Source organism: Lycium barbarum, chromosome 6 (genome assembly GCF_019175385.1).
Source record: "Lycium barbarum isolate Lr01 chromosome 6, ASM1917538v2, whole genome shotgun sequence".
NCBI classification, from domain to species: Eukaryota; Viridiplantae; Streptophyta; class Magnoliopsida; order Solanales; family Solanaceae; genus Lycium; species Lycium barbarum.
This window is the reverse complement of record NC_083342.1, coordinates 99,939,010-99,958,458: the sequence shown is the minus strand read 5'-3', so window position 1 is coordinate 99,958,458 and position 19,449 is coordinate 99,939,010. Positions and strand designations below refer to the sequence as shown.

At 36.5% G+C, this 19,449-nt stretch overlaps 2 protein-coding genes across 14 annotated transcripts; one reads left to right on the top strand and one right to left on the bottom strand.

The window, feature by feature from the left end:
* Positions 1 to 8: 8 nt before the first annotated feature.
* On the bottom strand, positions 9 to 2,456 carry LOC132645010 (pentatricopeptide repeat-containing protein At5g19020, mitochondrial). Its single transcript, XM_060361741.1, has one exon. It carries the CDS (start codon positions 2,330 to 2,332, stop codon positions 227 to 229), a length of 2,106 nt encoding a protein of 701 aa, XP_060217724.1. The 5' UTR covers positions 2,333 to 2,456; the 3' UTR covers positions 9 to 226.
* Positions 2,457 to 8,052: 5,596 nt separating this feature from the next.
* LOC132645007 (uncharacterized) lies at positions 8,053 to 19,182 on the top strand. 13 transcript variants are annotated; one of them, XM_060361726.1, is made up of 4 exons: positions 8,053 to 9,859; positions 10,236 to 10,278; positions 12,841 to 12,956; positions 13,801 to 14,141. In XM_060361726.1, exons 1-4 carry the CDS (start codon positions 9,809 to 9,811, stop codon positions 13,954 to 13,956), a joined length of 366 nt encoding a protein of 121 aa, XP_060217709.1. In that variant the 5' UTR covers positions 8,053 to 9,808; the 3' UTR covers positions 13,957 to 14,141. The 13 variants fall into 13 exon arrangements, with proteins under 13 accessions (XP_060217709.1, XP_060217721.1, XP_060217711.1 ...); XM_060361728.1 differs by having other exon boundaries at positions 9,493 to 9,859; positions 10,228 to 10,278; XM_060361737.1 differs by lacking the exons at positions 12,841 to 12,956; positions 13,801 to 14,141 and adding exons at positions 15,296 to 15,405; positions 18,666 to 19,182 and having other exon boundaries at positions 9,651 to 9,859.
* Positions 19,183 to 19,449: the final 267 nt, after the last annotated feature.

The window sequence follows — 19,449 nt, the reverse complement described above, 5'->3', positions numbered from 1 at the left end:
ATTGTGAATGAAAGAACTGAAGATAAATCAGCAGTTTGCTTGAAATAATTTCTTGGCAATGGCAATTTACCAAGATAGACCATATCAATCAATTAATTAATGGACTATGCCTCAATCACTCAGATAGGCCTGACACTGGAAACTTGAAATCATTAGGTGAATTCTTCTCTAGGCACCCCAGTGCAAAGAGATTTTATGGGGCAGCAACACTAACAAAATCAATTTATCATACAACACCACTATATGCAGTTGACCTTGTCAATCCTTGAGTTCGCATAGCTTGCCTTACGAGAAACGCGTCATCCCATTTTCCGGCATCTGCATAAATGTTAGAGAGAAGAACCCTACTAGGACCATGAGATGGCTCCACTCTAGCCAGGTTCTCTGCAGCCCTTTCTCCTATTTCTGTGCTACCATGAGTTCTACAAGCAGCCAACAATGTGCCCCATATGATGATATCTGCCTCCATAGGCATGCTCCGTATGAGCTCTTCAGCTTCTTTCAGCCTTCCTGCTCTGCCAAAAAGATCCACCATACAACCATAGTGCTTAACATTTGGTTTTACATTATACAATTTAGTCATTCTCTTGAAATGCTGTTCCCCAGCCTCCACCAACCCGGCGTGGCAACATGCGCTTAAGACTCCAATAAAAGTGATTGAATTGGGTTTTATGTTTTGCCTCAGCAAATCTGAGAATATATTAAGAGAGAATTTTGCATGCCCGTGCATTGCCAGGCCACAAATAATGGCATTCCATGGTGAGACATCAACAGCTTTCTCTCGGATTTGATTGAACACCTCTAAGGCATCGCTAACGCTGGCACATTTGGCATACATATCAATCAGTGCTGCACTCAAGTTGTCATTCAAAGGGATGGAGTTTTTGCAAATATAATCATGAGCCCATCTACCATCTTTCAAGGTCCCCAAAGTAGCAATAGAAGAGACGACACTGACCATAGTAATTTCATTTGGTTTTACGCCACCAGCTAACATCTCATGAAAAAGCTCAAGAGCCAAATCAGGCTGCTCACTTTGTGAGTAACCAGAAATCATGGAGCTCCAAGAGAAAACATCTCTTGAAGGCATTTGATTGAATAAACGTCTAGCCTCATCAATTTTTCTATTTCTAATAAGTCCTGCAATTAGAGCATTCCAACATGCAACATGGTCCTTATTTCCGACTTCAAACTGCAAACGAGCAAGATCTACTTCCCCACAAGCTGCATAGAAGTGAATTATCGTAGCCTGAATAAAGTCCGAGAGATCAAAACCCATCTTTACTGCCACACCATGAAACTGCCTACCCTCGAAGTTTGACATTGCTTGTCCACACGTAGATAGAAAGTCTACAATCATAACATCATTAGGAAGCAACCCAGTATATAGCATTTTTCGATATATATTAACAGCTTCATTCAACCTTGCTGCTTGCAAATAACCATCAATAATCGTACCCCAAGAAACCACATCCTTATCAACAATCTGTTCAAAAACCTCTTTACCTAAATCAACTAACCCTGCCTTAGTATACCCATTCAGCATCACATTCCAAGAAACCACATTTTTCTCAGGCATCTCATTAAACAACATGCTTGCATCCTTCAAACACCCACTTAAACAATACAAATGAAGCAAATTCGTGGACACGTGAACGAACTCAATAAGCCCGATTTTTAACACCAATCCATGAAGCATTTTATCCACGTTAATTCCCCCACCGCAATGCAAATAAGCTGAAATAACATTCACCATAGTCACCTCATTGGGACCAACACCAAAGTACCTCATATCTCTAAAAACCCAAATCCCTTCACTCCATAACCTCTTCTGTACAAAACCCATTATCATAGTCGTATACGACACACAATTTCTATCAGACATTTTATCAAACAACTCACATGCATCATTCAAAAGCCCAAATTTAACATAACCACACAACATTATGTTACAAGACACAGCATCTAACCTAGTACAAGAGTCAAATATTGTCTTAGCATCAGTAACTAATCCACATTTAACGTAAAAAGTGATCAAGCTATTAAGGATAAAGATGTTGGATTTGAGACCAGATTTCAAGACAAGGGAATGAAGTTGTTGGCCTTGGGGGATACATGAATCTGCGGAACAAGACTTGAAAGCTGAAACAAGAGAAAATTCGTAATTGGGTATTTGTTTGTTGGTGTTTTTTTTCAAGAAGATTTGAAAGTGATCCAAAAATGGTGTTTTTGACGTTGAAGAAGAAGAGAGCCATTTTGGAAATGGAAAAGAGAGTGAAAAGAATGGAAAAAGGAAGTGAAAGGATGGTTTGTGTCCGATTGCAATGATCATCACACGCTACAACCATGGGAAACTTTCTTGGTTTCACTAAAACTAAATTAGGAACAACGTTTGACAAGTTCGTTCAAAGAAACGCACGGGTGTTCGCACCTGATTAGAGGTATGCCGAATTATTTATTTATGAGAAAACTGTATCTATATCTACGGTCCGGAACCAAAATACCCAAAAAAAAAAAAAAAACCATTTTGAATCAAAATATCCCAACAATAAAAAAATGTTACAAAAGTATCTTTAGCGCAGTAAAATACTGCGCTATAGCGCTATACAAATGTATCTCTCACCTATAACGTAGTAAAATATTGCCCTATAGGACTCCGTCATTTTCCAAAACATTACATTTTCACTCCTTTTTGCGTAGTTTAGCCGTATATTAATTATGCTTTGAGATTCCGGAACTTCAATATTTTATATAGAACTCTAGTTATATTTGTACAATTAATAAAATAGGCTCAACACATCAAAAATACGCAATACTTTGGATTGTCGTTTTAGTGGTTGAAAAGTGCTCGAAGTCCTTTTTTGTTTGAAGACTTGTAGTCATTAGCTTTAAGTTATTTATCTTTTAGGGTTTCGTCTTATTTTTAAATTAATGCTTAACTCTATTTCGAATGTGTCACGTTTTTTTTTTTATTATCAATTTAGGATGTGAAACTATAAACAATAATAAAGACTAAGATAATATTTATAAATATGTAAAAAATAGATAATATTTACGATAAATTGTACAACACTAATGTATATACACTATCGAGGATGGGTCCCACATGTAGTATGCCAGAGACTATCCCTAGGCCTAAGGCTCATACCATCCCCACCGCCCTCGCCATAGTCTCCATCGCCCTTTTTTCTCTTAATAACCGAGCGCTCCAAGTCATGATCATCTCATCTTCCCCTAGCCCTTGCGTCCTTAACTAGAACGTGCTTCTTCTTGGGATCTAGTCCCGCTGGTACGCTCAGAACCTCAGGCTGAGTTGGGTCTGGAAACTCGACCTCTTCTTCGTTGGGAGTCAACACCGCAAGAGCCGAAGGATGAACCTGAAAAGTATATAAATATTAGTACCATTTCTTATTTATATTGAATACTTTAACGTTATTTATTTAATCAAACCTGTGTGTCAACAGGCGCCTGAGTAGGCTCCTGAGATGGGTGTGGTGGTGAATATGAGGTAGTCTCCTGGACGAGATGTTGTTCGAAGTCCAAGTAAAGGTTATAAATGATTTTTTGGGGGGCATTTTGATTCCGGACTCCATCCTTTTGTTAATCTCTTTTCATCTTTATCTTTTATTTTTCTTTCGTCATTTGGATTTCATGTTTTTCCCTTTGAGTCAGTCTGTTGCGAGATAAGTGACAAAGTATCACAAAATTTGCTACCAGTTTTCCCAATTGCGAAGCAAAACATCTTGGCTAGCACATGAAGGTAACATAATTCAGTTGGCGTAAAGTACTCACTCAGCTGTCGACCATTAATAGGTTCTAGATTCATTGAAATACAAGGTTCAATAAACTATATCTTTGGCCAAGGATCCTTTTTTTTTTCTCCTATTTTTTTTTCTCTTTTTTTTTGGGCTTTTTTCTACATTAAAAATGTGTAAATATAAATATCCCACCCATACACCTTACCCACCCACAACCATAATCTAGTTGGAGGTCACCTGTCATATATGGTATTGTAAAACCAACTTTAATGAAATATGGCATGAATGAGTCATTTTTATTAACGGGCGATGACATAAATGAGTCAAACTATTGATGAGTGGCATAAATGAGTCATTTCCTATAGTTCAATGGCATAAATGAGCCAAACTATTGATGAGTGGCACAAATGAGCCATTTTCGATAGTTGAATGACATATTTGAGCCTTTTCCGTATAATCTTTAAACTTTAATTAAATCCTCATAGAGTTACTATAGAAAGAGAGTGAAATATTAAAGACATCAGTTTTCAAAACCTTCAATTCACATTTATTTGGGCAAAGAGGGCCATCATAAGTCACAGAAACATGTTTCTCCTATCCCTAAAATAACGTTTCGACCCTTTGTCTCCGTTTGAGGTTATGTCCGCTTCTCTCTACTCTTTCTTCAAAAATCAAAAGGTAACATCCACTCATGATCAACTCTTTTCTTTTTCTTTTATGTTACTGTGAGTTTGTAATATTATAGTTCCTTTGATTTATGGGTTTTCTGATTTCTGTCTTGTTTTCTTCATGATTGTCAAGTGTGACATAACTTGAATTTTCTTTGCATGTAATTTTACTTCTATTGGTTGAAAAGAGAGAAAAAAACTGGATATAAAATTCATTAGTGAATATGTGGATGATGAAGCGGCAAGCCGATGATGAAGCGGGATTATAAGTGCTTCGAGACTTAATATAATAGGGTGCATCCTTCTCCCAATTTGTCCTCTATGATAATTAACAGAGAAAGTACTATATCACTATCGTTTCAAAGTATTTTCTCCATCTTTTGAATATAAGAGTTTGATCTCTTAGTCTCTTTTAGTTTATGTTTTCCTCATCTCAAGCATGATTTGGAGTCACAAGTACTTTGGAGTTGTGACAAAAATATCCTAAGTTCATGATTTCTTGCAGTAATAACAAAAATATCATAAGTTCATGATTTCTTGCACTAATAAAATGACCTTTTTTCCAGCCAAATTTGTGCTACACACTCGAAGGATGGGTAAAAATTTAGTGGACAGTTCGGAGAATAGGCCGGAGGAAGCCAAATGACGGAACCCATTTACTAATGACACTGGTCCTATGTTGGATGTGGACTTGCCTCGGGACAACGTGCATTAAAAAGTCTCCAACATAAGGGACTTATTACGAAGAATTAACTTTTCAAATTACTAAAGGTGACGTGTGGGGCCCACCCCACATCAAAACCCAATTAAATTTGGGATTAAGAAGATTGGGGTCCAAAATATAATTTTTAAAACTTCTTAATCTTTTACAAACTACAAAAAAACCCAAAACACCCACCCATTATACTAAAACACCCACCCATTATTCAAAACATCCTAAATCGTTCCCTCCCACAACTCCCTCGCACTTCTTCCATATTTCAAAATCAAAACTCCCAAGCAAACAGTTAATCTCCTTCACTTGGACGTAGGGGTGGGCATAATTACTGAAAACCGAAAAACCGGACCGAACCGAATTAATTCGATTTTTCGGGTTTTCGGTTCGGGTTCGGTTTCAATTTTCAAAAATTTCGGGATTCGGTTCGGTGTTCGGGGTTTAGTATTCGGTTTTTCAGTTTAAACCGAAATATTATGTATTAGCCCAAAAATATTAAATAGTCTAAGCCCATGCCCATTAAATTTAAGCCCAAAATAAATAAAATCCAAGCCCACTTTCATTATTTTGTATCAAATATCAATCATCAGAGGTTAGATAAGTACAAAAAAAAAAGCCCACTTTCATTGTTTTGTACCAAATAACCTAATGTATCCATCTTCCATCTTCACACATCTAAGTTCTAACCTTACGTATCCCTATTCCTAATTTAATTTTCACTTCTCAGTTGACTGTCTCATTTAATTTTCACTTCTCAGTTCACTGTCTCAGAACTTCACTGTTCACAGCTCCGGCGGCGGCTACTCTTCCAATCTCGGTGGCGACTTCTTTTTCAAGTTCCGGCGGCGACAGAGTAAGTATTTCTCTCTCTCAGTTCTCCTAATCTCAGTCGTCACTTCTGGCGGCGAATTCTCTCTCTCTCACACTTCTCCTAATCGACTTCATCTGTTCTTTCACTAGTTGATGTGAGTTTCTTGCTACTGTTTTGATTGTTGTAACATGATATGTGGTGGTTGTGAATTTGTTGTAATTAAATGGGTAGTTGTTTGAGATCTCTCTGTTTGGCTGCTGTGTTGTTTGTCCGTTTAAACTGTCTTTTTTTATTGATGAGTTCGTGAGTCGACTTGTGCAAAATGTGTTCTTTTAATTTCTTTGCTGTCACCTATATGTCAAAAGATTATGCCATTTTTCCATTTTACAAGATGTTCTTTTGAAATTTCAAAGATTCATTGCAGATACTTGATTTGGCACTTCGGCTTGCTATTGATTTAATGTGTTGAGTTCTCTTATGTTAGGAAAACCTGTGTTGGAAGTGATTAAATTGTAATGTAAATCTAACATCATTCTCTTACCTTGCATTTAACTGTTAATTTCCTTGTTAAAATTTAACAGCCTTCTTTCCTTCTGTTGATCTTTATTCCATTGTTGGCAAATGCGCTTTCCAAACCCCAGCTAAGGCAAATTCCTTTTATTTCTGTTTACTGAAAAGGCCTATTTGGTAGCCAGTATTTCGATTGTGAATATAAGCCTAGTGTCTATACTTGTAATATTGTGAGTTATTGCTGTTAGTCGATCAATTCAGTATGTATGTGGAGAAGTTGAAGCTAAGGACTGGTTGATTCATCTGAAATTAGATCCATCTCCTGGGTTTTTAGTTTGCTGAGTACCAGGTCGGGTTTATCTGTAGCATCTAATTTTATTCTATGGCATCCGTGTCATTAGTTACAATCAGACCTTGCTACCTCAGTCATCCTCTATAATGACATTTCACTATAATGGCTATATTCTCTTTGGAACAAACTTTTCATATTATGCTATATCGTACGTGTTTTTATAACAGCAGTTTGCTATAACAACTAAGGTAGGGTAAGGTCTGCGTACACCCTACCCTCCTCAGACCCCATATTTGTTGTTTGTTTATGGTTTCTTGTTGATTGCTGCTTGGTGCTGCAGCTTGATATGTTTGGATTGGAAGAGTACTGTTAAATTTATGACTGATCGCCGAGTTGGTGTTGTCTCTTTGGTGGTTTGTTTGTATGTTTAGTTGTTAATTCTAAGCTTCCAACTATTACAGCAAAACATTTTTGTACATCGAGGCTGCGCTGCTGCCGCAGTTTCAGCTGCTGCTGAACTGCGCTGCTGAAATTGTGGTGCTGAAAGCCTGAATTGAAAACACCGAATTGAAAAAACCGAAACCGAACCGAACCAAACTTCAAAAAATCGAAACTGAAAGAACCGAACCGAACCGAACTAGTTTGGTTCGGTGTTCGGTGTCCACTTTCAAAACACCGAAACCGAAATAGCCGAAACGAAGTAAGGGAAACCGAACCGAAGAACCGAACGCCCACCCCTACTTGGACGTCTCTCATCTCTTCTCTTTTCTTGTCATCTTCTTCTTCACCCTCGTATATAGGTGCCGCTGCTGCTGCTTCTTCTTTAATATCAAGGTAAAGTTTTTGTTTCACTTGTTCCAAAAGTTATTTGGTAGAAATTGATGATTTTGGTTGTAGAAAAAGAAGAAGAAGAACATGGGTTTGTCTTCAATGTTGTTTATTTTATTGTTCCTTGTTCGAGAAACCCTTATTTGGGGTATTTGTTTGACTTGTTGGGGTTTTTGCGTTTGTAAATAGCGTACATTGTTCTCAAATTATGGTTTTTTGTGATGTTTTTGTTTTTGTTCTCCTTAAGATTTCAAAAAAATGGCTTGCAATCTTGTTGACTTTTTCGAACAGATGAGTAAGTTGCTGCAGCAACTTCAGCACTTGTTTGACAGTTGCAGACATTTGCTGAGGTTGCTTGCTTTAAAAACCTCTATTTAATGTATTTTGTAGTGAAATACTGTTGTTGGTGTTGGTGTTGGTGTTGGTGTTAGTGTTAGTGTTGGTGTTGGTGTTGGTGTTGATGTTGATGTTGATGTTGGTGTTGGTGTTGGTGTTGTCCTGTTATGGTATGGTTTAGGAAAAGAAAGGATAAACAATTATTGCACGTACATTTGGTGTATTTTGTTTAACTTGTATGATTGTGTGTCTGTAGTAGACGATTTGGCTGTTGTCTTGGAAGTAGATGCTTGTTGTTTTGGTTTGGTTAAGTGTTTAGGAAAAGCTTGGATAAAATCCATCTTGTTGTTGTTGTTGTTGTGTGTTTGTAGTCAAATAAATGTTTTTTTTTCTGTTGTTGTCCTGGTATGGTTCAGGGTTTAGGAGTACATATCCAATAGATGATTTTTTTGTTCTTGTCCTAGTATTTATCTGGTTCTGTTTATAGAAGCTATGTCCAACAGATTTTTAGTTGTTGCAACAATTTCTACACTTGTGCCAACAAGAAAAAATATGTTGCAACAACTACAAATCTGTTGGACATAGCTTCAGTTTTTTGGTTCTGTTTGTAGAAGATATCCAACAAATTTTTAGTTGTTGCAACAAGTATACAATATGTTGCAACAACTACAAATCTGTTGGACTTAGCTTCAGTTTTTTGGTTCTGTTTGTAGAAGATGTCCAACAGATTTATAGTTGTTACAACAAGTTATACACTTGTCGCAACAAGTATACAATATGTTGCAACAACTATAAATCTGTTGGACATTGCTTCAGTTATTTGGTTGTGTTTGTAGAAGATATACAACATCTTAATCACTTATTCAACAACTGAAGAATCTGTTGCAACAACCTATTCACTTGTTGCAACAGTTACATAATTTGTTGCAACAAATTCTTCAGTTGTTGGGGAATTCTGTTACTTGTTGTATTTTGTTTGATCAAATGCTGCACTTCTTATTATCTGTTCAAGTATTGTTATTGCATCTTTTAGGTTCTTCCGATGTTGTTCATGACGTCGGATGCCGGTCACGTCTAGAGTGGGTTTTGGGGTGTGATAAAATTTCAAACATATTTATTAAAATTCAAACTCAAAATAGTGAAAACAATTTAATCAATTGATAGGGGTATTTTACTCCATTAAATTGAGAAATATGATTCATTGAATAAATAATCAATTACATCTCAGTATTATAGTTTATTTGACTTTAAAATTGCAATTACTTTCAAAATTGGTTAAAATTGAAATTGTCAATGAAATTACGTGTTAATTGTGGTCACTTTTGAGATGATTATTTAATTTCTACACTTTAAATATGGGTACGACTGAAATGTTTGACTTATAAGTTGAGATTTCAATTACGACCATCTTTTGCAAAATTGTCCCTTTCCCCTTCATAATTCGTGAGTTACATGAATTGGGCAGCAAGCCTATTCCTTTCACCGGGACCCGGCCCAACATCCCTTATATCACTACAATATACCCAGAGCCCGTTTGGATTGGCTTATAAGTTGGCTTATAAGCTGTTTTCAGTTTTTTTGAGTGTTTGGCTGACCAGCTTAAAGTCATTTTATGCTTAAAATAAGCTTAAAAAAATAATTGGACCCATTTGCAAAAAAAATAAGTTGGACTACCCCAACTTATTTTTTTAAGCTTATAAGCTGCAAACAACTTTAAGCTGTAAGCCAATCCAAACGGGCTCGCAAACGCCCCTCTCATTTTCCTTTTTTGTAGAAAAGGGTCGAAACCCTAGCCGCCGGAGAGATAAATTTCTCCCTTCGTCACATAAAATATTCAGGTATTTACAGTTTTGATCAGTGTTGTCAAGGCATTTTGGGCAAGAGCAATTAATGCTCTTTCTCTCTCTCCTCCACTCTACCGCATGTCAACCATATATGAAGGTAAAAACCCTCATCTCTCTTTCTTTTGCTTTCTCGCACAAACAAGGACGAAACCTTAATGGTTTTTGTCCGCTTGTTCTCGATTTCTATTGGTTGTCAATGAATCACATGGATTCAAAGAGAAACCCTTGCAATTTCAAATGTCCCACATAGGTTATGGACGAAAATATTAGAGTCTTGGGGTTCTATATAACGAACCCCTATTATCCCTTGTTACACACACAAGCATTTTCATAAGTGCAAAAATCCTGAAACCTATAAATTTTAGCAAAGGGATCCAACTAGAAGTGGAACCCTTGCTTATTTTCTTCAAAGTTTGGGATTTAGTCTAAATTTTATTCTTCTTTGTGGCTGAGTTGGGGTTTGAGGAGCAAAGGATCTCCAATTTCAATCTCGACCAAAGGCTGCCCTTAAAAAAGGTAATTCCTTTTCCTTCTCGTTTATTTTAGTAATTTTCTGTTTATGTTAGTAATTCTCTATTTATGTGTTTCCATTAGTTAATCTCCGAGCTAGTTTAGTCATAGTTAATATGTGTTAGCATATGTTTGTGTCTGCTTTGTTTTGTTTTTTTTAGTTCATATGTATTCGTGTATGCTATGTGTTAGGTAGATTAGCTAATTACAGTAGGATGTGTTTGTATATTTAGTGCTAATTTGATTTAGTCAATTAAATGTAAGCATGTTTAGTTATGTATAATCAGTCACATTCTTAGATTTTTACTTGATCAAATCTAGTTCAATTGCTCTATGTAATGGAAACTCCTTAGCTTATAATATAGCTTTAACATGTAGTAATATGGTTATATTGTTGGTATAAGTTAAAGTGATTAGTATATTTCTTATGCTATGGTTAACATATAGAGGACATGCTGTTAGATTGATTATTGGTTGGGAAAACTTGTCAAGGCTGTGACTAGCTCAACTATGTTCAAGAAAATAAGCTTATGCTTTACTTATGGTTGGTATAGACAAATGACTATCTTTTTCACTCCCTGTACGATTTTGTTACTTATTCAAGTGATTGTGACCTTTAGCTTTGACTTCAATGTGTATTTGTGGATTGTGTTGAGAATTGTTGGGAGTTATCTGAATGATGTGGTTTACTGTAATCCTGAGTAACTGATTAATTGAAGTTCATGTTTGAAGAAGTTAGAACCTAAAGAATGTGTTGTTAACCCTTTAATGCTAAGTTAAACTAAGGGAAAATACATTAAAACCCCCCCAACGTATAGCCAGATTAATTATGACGCACCCAACCTTTGCGGGCGACCTATTACCCCCTAGTCTTAATTTTTCAGCATTTTAGTACCATTTTTGACTGACGTGGCAAAAAAAAAATATGGCGAGTGAAAATGGTCCAAACGAGATATTTTAATAAAAATTAATTTTTAAAAATTTATTTATATTTTATCCTCTCACCCCACCCCCACACTCCCTCTCTTTCACATTTCAATTGTTAAATGCAATTTATTTTTCTCTTTCTTCTTCTTTCTCCTCAATCACCGCCGCTGCCGCCGCCACACCGCAGCGACAGCAACACCGCAGCAGCAGCAACGCAGTAGCAGCAACCACTGCCGCCGCTGCTGCCACACCGCCGCCACAGTGGTAAATATAAGTAATAATTATAATTAATAAAAGAAAAATCAAATGAAAAAAAAAGGGAAAAGTGGCAGTGACGTGGCAGCAGCGTGGCACCAATGTGGCGGAGAGTGTGCAACACTCTCCACTGTGCAACTAGGCTTCAATTTTTTTTTTTGCCACGTTAGTAAAAAAAGGTCACTAAAATACTGAAAAATTAAGACTGGGGGGTAATAGGTCGCCCGCAAAGGTTGGGTGCGTCATAATTAATCTGGCTATACGTTGGGGGGGGGGGGGTTTAACCCTTTATTGCTGAGTTAAACTAATGTAAGACAATAGAGATATAAAAATAAACTATTCATGGCTAGTCTCATTAAAAATGGATTAGTGAGGCCTTTGAAGTGATGATTTGATACTTGAATGATTATATTAAGGCTGAATCTATACGAGTTGTTTAGGGAGAAAATGGAAATCATTTGTTTTGACCCCTACCTTACTCATTTGGTTTGTTTTTGTTTGCCCTTTAGGTGTTTTGACCCCAACTGCATCTGTATAGTATTTCCACACCCTGGTGGCAAATATACCCGTAAGAAATAAATGATCCATGGATTCCAGCTGAGGTGAAGGGCAACATAGACACCTAGAAACAACAGCAATGCCACATTTAGCTAAAACTTCATCAACAGGCAGTTTTGCTTTCCATAGCCTCCATTAGAAGAATGAAATCCTAAAAGGAAGCCCCTTCACCCATATGTTCCTAAACTGTTGTGCTGCAGTTTGTCTTGTTCTCGGCAATTCTCATGCACTACTAACTGTAAACTTCCCAGAGCTTGTCATCAACCACCATGAATAATCACATTCATCAGATATTATGGGATTGGATAGGTGCTGCTTAAGGGCACCAGCCTAAAGAGGTGCTATGTTCAGATACTAGTCCTGATCTAGTAAAGGTGACAGTTAAAGTAGTTAGCCTAGAGTTTCTTGAAAATAATTGAATTGAACTGTACCTTCTCATTGCCCTTCTCAAGCTGCACTTACAGAAGGAGAGAACCAGCCTAAAGAGGCGCTATGTTCAGATACTAAAGAGGTGCTAAAGCCTCACCATTGAGATGTTCAGTAACCATCTTGATCTTCCTTAAGTTCTAACTTCTTTGGTTATTACTCATAAATGTTTGTTCCTTGGATTGCCACATTTGTTGTACTACCAGATTGAACAATAATAGGATTAGGTTGGTCTTTGCATTTTCTTCGTTCTCCTGCTATTTAGCCATTAAATTTCTTTTAATTTATTTGAAATTTTCTCAACAACATTTTGGCCATTAAATTTCTTTTAATTTATTTGAAATTTTCTCAACATTTTGTACTGCTGAGTCTCACATTTCGCTCTGACTAAATGTAGAACAGGTAAAGACGGTTATATAACCTCCCATTGGTATCTCTGTGTCAAATCTCTTGGTGCCACTTTCCTATTTCCTACTGTTTTATCAAACTCTGCAATTGTTCTTCGCTTTTTTGCCAAGGTAAGCTAAATCTTGTGTTTTTTAATTTTCCTTTTTCTCTGTTTGGGTGTATATTGTGATACTGGAAGCTCAAAAGTTATCTTCATTGTTTATTCGCATTGATATGAAACATTTTTGTACACAATTCTCTAGAAGCAAATCTCTGGGTCCATATAACTTTGCAATATTATAAAATATAGATTCTGGATTATATTTCATTTGTATTGACTTCCCAAATTGTATTTTTGCTCTCTAAATTCAAGAAAAAACTTGCATATTATGCAGTCCGTTGTTCTAGATCCTATGGTCCTGATAAAAAGAATATTTAATGGTAGTTCATAGAAGTATATTTCCTCAAGGCTAGGGGTTATTTGAAGGCCAAACAATCTCATCTCTGAACCTAATAGTTCCTAAAGGACATACGAACTTGAAAGCAGAATGACGAAGCAAAGAAATTTGTATTATGCTTATTGCATTAATCTGTCCATGTCTATGACGAGAATGAGGAATGAAGGAGAAAAAAGAGGATGAATCCATGCACTTGACAGAATTTTGAGTGTTAGTTCAAACTAGTATTTAAAAAAAATAATAATTTAAATTCCACTATCATAGGGGTTTATTCCATTAATGAAAAGAATAGTGTACAGGATAGAGAGGACAAAAGCCAACAAACAGAAAACACCAACTGATCAAAGGATCAGCAGGGAAAAAAAGGGAAAACTGGAAAAACAGTCAACTTGCTCAAATAAACAAGTTAACAGAAACCGCCACAAATAGAAAAAGAAAGCAGCAGTAGACTTAATGCAAGCAGTGTTGATGCCATGGATTGATGCCACATTTTGAAAAACCTCAAAGCTCTCACCAGGTGCAGTGGAATCAAATCCAAATGAATCTTCTTCAGGCTATCAAAACTGGAATGCACTCTTCCAACTTCAGCTTTTACTCCTTGGAAAGCAGTTTCATTCTAAAAGAACTTAAACCATTATATGAGCAATCTGCACCACAAGCAGTTCCAACCTAATGGAATGAACATCAAAGATGTTAATACCACCATTAAGGTCAGTTCTACATATGATACATTTTGCCCATACAAACTCTAGGCTAACTACTTTAACTGTCACCTGTACCAGATCAGCAGTATCTGAACATAGCACCTCTTTAGGCTGGTGCTCTCCTTCTGTAAGTGCAGCTTGAGAAGGGCAATGAGAAGGTACAATTCAATTCAAGAATCTGTCCACCTCCTGTAAGTGCAATTAGTTTAAGGGCATAGCACCTCTTTAGTATCTGAACATAGCGCCTCTTTAGGCTGGTTCTCTCCTTCTGTAAGTGCAGCTTGAGAAGGGCAATGAGAAGGTACAGTTCAATTCAATTATTTTCAAGAAACTCTAGGCTAACTACTTTAACTGTCACCTTTACCAGATCAGGACTAGTATCTGAACATAGCACCTCTTTAGGCTGGTGCCCTTAAGCAGCACCTATCCAATCCCATAATATCTGATGAATGTGATTATTCATGGTAGTTGATGACAAGCTCTGGGAAGTTTACAGTTAGTAGTGCATGGGAATTGCTGAGAACAAGGCAAACTGCAGCACAACAGTTTAGGAACATATGGGTGAAGGGGCTTCCTTTTAGGATTTCATTCTTCTAATGGAGGCTATGGAAAGCAAAACTGCCTGTTGATGAAGTTTTAGCTAAATGTGGCATTGCTGTTGTTTCTAGGTGTCTATGTTGTCCTTCACCTCAGCTGGAATCCATGGATCATTTATTTCTTACGGGTATATTTGCCACCAGGGTGTGGAAATACTATACAGATGCAGCTGGAATTCAAGGCCCCAACTAGTATTTTTGTGCTTGGATTAACAATTTACTCATATAAAGCAATTTCAGCGTCTATTTCTAGCTATTATTATTATGATTTTTTTTTTTTTTTTTGAGAATCAAAAGGTCTCTCATTAGAGTCTCAAGTCTTTCCTAACCAACCAAGGGGAAGGGGGTTGGTATTCAGTTGCCTTGCCGAGGGCCCTAGTTGAAATGAAAGTCTTCAGGTGTTCCTTTGATAAAGATTTGGAATTTTGGAGTGAAAAATCTTAGCTTTAATCGACAAGCCTGTATGACACAACATGTCAAACAAGAAAGTCCAAATGACTGGATCACACACTTTGTTTCTCTTGTCTAATTGTGGAAGCAAGACAATCATTAGCTATTAGAGAAGCATCAAATATTTATCAGTCTGCAATGAAAGATTTTGTTACATGCAAAAAATTACCTTATGAACTTCATTTTAATTGATTTCTTTTTTCTGTCCTTTCATAGACGATTCTATCAAATTATATTTCATCCTATCTGTTCTATTTCGCAGGTTGATAGCAGCTATGGCAGGAGTCGTTAATAAGTTCTTTATCACATCTATGATTATGTGGGCAGCTCCTATTGCAATTTTGTACGCCTTTAACCACGACTTAATTCCTGGTGAGCTTTCCCTAAATATTCTGATACAAACTTTACTCGATAAAATATTTTGTTTAAAAAATTTGGGCTATTATACATGCCAGAAGTTGATAGCCATCCCAAAGTAGGTATTTATTGGTCTTAGATAATTGAAATGTTTTCTTCTAATTAGTTCATTATTCAAAAACCTTGGACTATGCCTTTCTTTTCGTTGTTATGCTTTGAGCCTTGTCCTTTTTTTGTGCTTTTACATTTGATAACAGTGGTATTTAGTTCATAGTCACATCAGTTTTGGAACATGAGGAACGTGTGACAGATTTGTGCCTATTAATTACTCAACTACGTGCTGCCCTGCAGTCTTTGTTGCTTGAAATGATAATTTCTTCACCCATCTGAGTTGATGTATTCAAAGGGAACCAAAGTCTCTTCACACTTTCATCTGAGTTCCAGGGACAATTATTATATGTTGGCCTCACAATACGTTCTGTTAATTGAATTAATGTGATTATATTGATGCCGAGCTCTCTGCTTGAGAATGGGCGAGGTTGGTCATGGTGCATAGAGAAGTTCTGGAGATAATTTTAATTATATTCTTATCTTTTGTCAAATATTCAAATGAGAAAAGAAGAAACCTTTTTTTGTAGGACATGGTTGTTTTGGTTGGAGAGCACTCTAAAATGTGCCCCTTGCTAATGTCTTAAATAACACACCTGATACTTTTTCTCAGAGTTTTTAAATTTACAAGAACATGGATAGAACCCGGAAGGGTGGCTCAGTTGGTTGAGCATGGGGCTTTCATAATCGAGGTCTCAGGTTCGAAACCCCCTTCATACGAAAGTAGGGGATTTGCCTTCTGGGTCGAGCTCGTCGTACATTACTTGCCTAGTGCGGGTTATCTCTCCTGTGTGGTTTGCGGGCTATCCCACAGGAGCGGGGTTTACCTTATCCGCACCCAAAGGGTTGCTGCTACGGGTTACCTTGTCATCAAAAAAAAAAAAAAGAAAAAAAAAAGAACATGGATAGAGTGGAAGATGATGAACTATAGCAGGTACTTATGACGGATTTGTGACTAGTTCGCCTCCTGGTGCAGCCAAGTTTAGCTGTGCTGAGCTTCTAGGACACATATCTGGGTGATTACCCTATCAAGGCTTGCTGATTCCTGCTCTATCCATTAATAGTTTTACATAACAAAGAATATCAATAATGTGCATGATACAGTAGCTAGGAAAAGGCAAGTATAATATCCATGCTTTGGAGACCAGAGAACCTGTCACCATTTGGAATACTTATAGATAAAAGTAACTGGAAACTTCTTTGAGATTATTACGAAATGAAGTTGGTTGAGTTTTGAGACACTTTTGGTTGATGGAATAAGGGAATCACAATAATATAGTTTTTTGTTGGTTGTGTATTGTTTGGAGTTGCAATCCCATTGGCAGCACTTACAAGTAAGAAATGTCGTTTTGTCTTGTGATTGAAGACCTGTATGGGCAATGACAGAATTTCTTTTATCTTAGCTTACCACTTACCACAACATTAAGTCTAGTCTATATTTATAATTTAATTGTGTAGACCTTTAAGATTTCTCTATGATTTAACTTGCGAGAAAAGGGCCAAAATAGTCCCTTATGTTTGAAGTTTGAATCAAAACCATCCCTTTTCTTTAACCTGGAGCAGTAATAGTCCTCTAACTATGCAAACCAATGTACTTTCAGTACAAACTAACAGATTCCATAAAAAATAAACAGAACTTGATAATAGACTCACCCAACTCAACCCACCCATTCTAAATAACTTGTCCAGCTTTCCTCCCAAAGTAAGATATTGGGTTGCTACCCTAGGAGCAAGTCATACCAAATCAGATTTGGTGTATTTTTAGGTCTTAGAAGTCCCATATGTAGAACTATCAGGCGATATGTGATGCATGATACATCAAACCGGAATGCAATCTTTAACATTAAAATATGCTCCTTATGCAATTACTGGTTCCAACCATTTCAACCAGCAGGCTGGAAGAATGACCTCATACATGAAGATTAATACGAATGAGTCCCAACTAAGATTTTCCATACCCAATCCTTCAAATATATTTTTTTCATTTTAACTGGAGTGTCAATTTGAACTGATACATTTAACTAGTTTGACGTTAACCAGCATATGATATTGAATACATAAAATACCGTCCGTTTGTTTCAAGACCGATACAAGTAATCCTTGGAAGTTAAATTCGAAGTCAGTGTGTTAGTGTGAAGATATGATGGTCAATCTAAAGTGCAACAAAATCAAGAAAGAAGAAAACAAAAGGCACAGTATGTGATGAGCTGAATTATGATAAGGATGTGATCATCTTTGTGGGATTGTTCCGAGGGATGTAAAATAACCCACAAACATATTGTTGTTGAATAAAACTGGCATGGTCTCTAGAGCTGCTTAATTTAATTTTGAAACTAAGGATGTAGTGTTTCTAATAATGTAAAGTTGGGTGGATCTTATACTAGGTTCTTTAGTTTTTGGAGGAATCTGTGAGTTTGTACTAAAAATGCACTAGTTTGACATAGTTAGAGGACTATAACTAGGTTAAAGGATAGGGATGGTTTTGATTCAAAACTCAAACATAAGGGACGATTTTGGTCCTTTTCTCTTTAAATTGCCTCCTGAATGGTTTCGTAAGTTGCACAATATCACTATCTCTAGTTTTCAGAAACCAAAGTGATTTTTTCTGTATGAATGACCACATACCATTTGGTTAGTACTATCTTGGAAAATGTAAAGAATAAGCTCTGGGTTTTAGATGGCTTCACAGTGGCCTTTTACCAGAAGTGTCAAGACAGCCACAAAGCAAGACCTGTGAATGCAATCAATTATTTTCATCAGGATGACACATTTGAGAAAAGCTTTAATGCCTCATGTATTGTTCTAGAGAGAGATCTTTCAACTATATTTCTGATGGATAGTATGAGGTTTGATTCGAGCTATGAAATGGTGTCATCGTTATCACCACTATATTACTGCTAAGGTCATAATACCCTGATGTTCGTTTCAAAGTGCTGGCGACAGTGTTCTTTTCTCGTTCTTCTTGCTGCTATTAGCTTTAAGATTACTATCTTCTTTTTTCTTCTTAAACTATAAGTGCTGATATCTTCCTTCTCAAAAAGAAAAAAAAGTGCTGATATCTTAATCAGACAGCATAATTATGCTTTTTTCCGCTGATAGCCTGATACTTTTTTCCTTTTAGTCAAGTGGCTTATGATTCTAAACTAACCATTGTACATTTGGAACAGGTATGACCGATATGTCTCCCCATTCAATGACATTAGTGAGTGGATTCGTTGCTGTCATATCGGTGAATGTGGTTATTGCATTTTATATTTGTCTGGCAATGAGAGAACCCTCTGATAAACATGAGCCTGATCCAAAATTCCTGGCAGAGGCCAAAGCTAGTGTAAAGCAGTTGGGGCAAAATCAAGATGGGGACTCGTCGAACACCCGAACAAAAAAAGAGTGAATGAAGGATAAAAGTAGGACATTAATGTTCTTGAAGGCATTGGACACCAAATGTCACAATTGGAAAAGAAGGCAGAATTTCTCTTTCCTTTTTAAAATTAGAGTACTGTTAAGATTCTTAATGGTACTAAACTTGCAGTTCTAACTTTGTGGGATACAAGGGCTCAATGATTTTTTTTTTCTACCTGGTTGTATTATTTAGAGATTTTGATCGTTTGCAGGGAGTTTTTTTTCTTCCTTGTTTAACTTGGTAATATTGGTTTGTTGTAATGGAAGAACAAGTGCTTTCTTTGACCTTCCCGCGAGTTTCTTCTAGTTTGTGGGGAGTATATAAAAGTCGGATTTGGTATTTGAATATTTTTTGTATCAATGATCTGGCGAATTATCAATGATTCATTCTTAGATTTTCTAAGATTTTATAAATGATGAAGAGATAAAAAAATTTCACTATTCTGAAATGTTGGTTGTAATAGTAATAAGGGGTAAATCAACTGAGTATTCAACTTTTTAAAGTCTTTCTAATTTCTATGAATCTATCAGAAATGAACTGATGTATACATA

What these genes read in the sequence shown, in the direction of transcription:
- LOC132645010 (XM_060361741.1), bottom strand. Translation starts at nt 2,332, where the DNA reads ATGATCATTGCAATCGGACACAAACCATCCTTTCACTTCCTTTTTCCA.
- LOC132645007 (XM_060361726.1), top strand. Translation starts at nt 9,809, where the DNA reads ATGCTCTTTCTCTCTCTCCTCCACTCTACCGCATGTCAACCATATATG. An exon ending in CATGTCAACCATATATGAAG is followed by an intron (nt 9,860 to 10,235) that starts GTAAAAACCCTC and finishes TGAGGAGCAAAG; the next exon opens with GATCTCCAATTTCAATCTCG. An exon ending in AAAGGCTGCCCTTAAAAAAG is followed by an intron (nt 10,279 to 12,840) that starts GTAATTCCTTTT and finishes AATGTAGAACAG; the next exon opens with GTAAAGACGGTTATATAACC.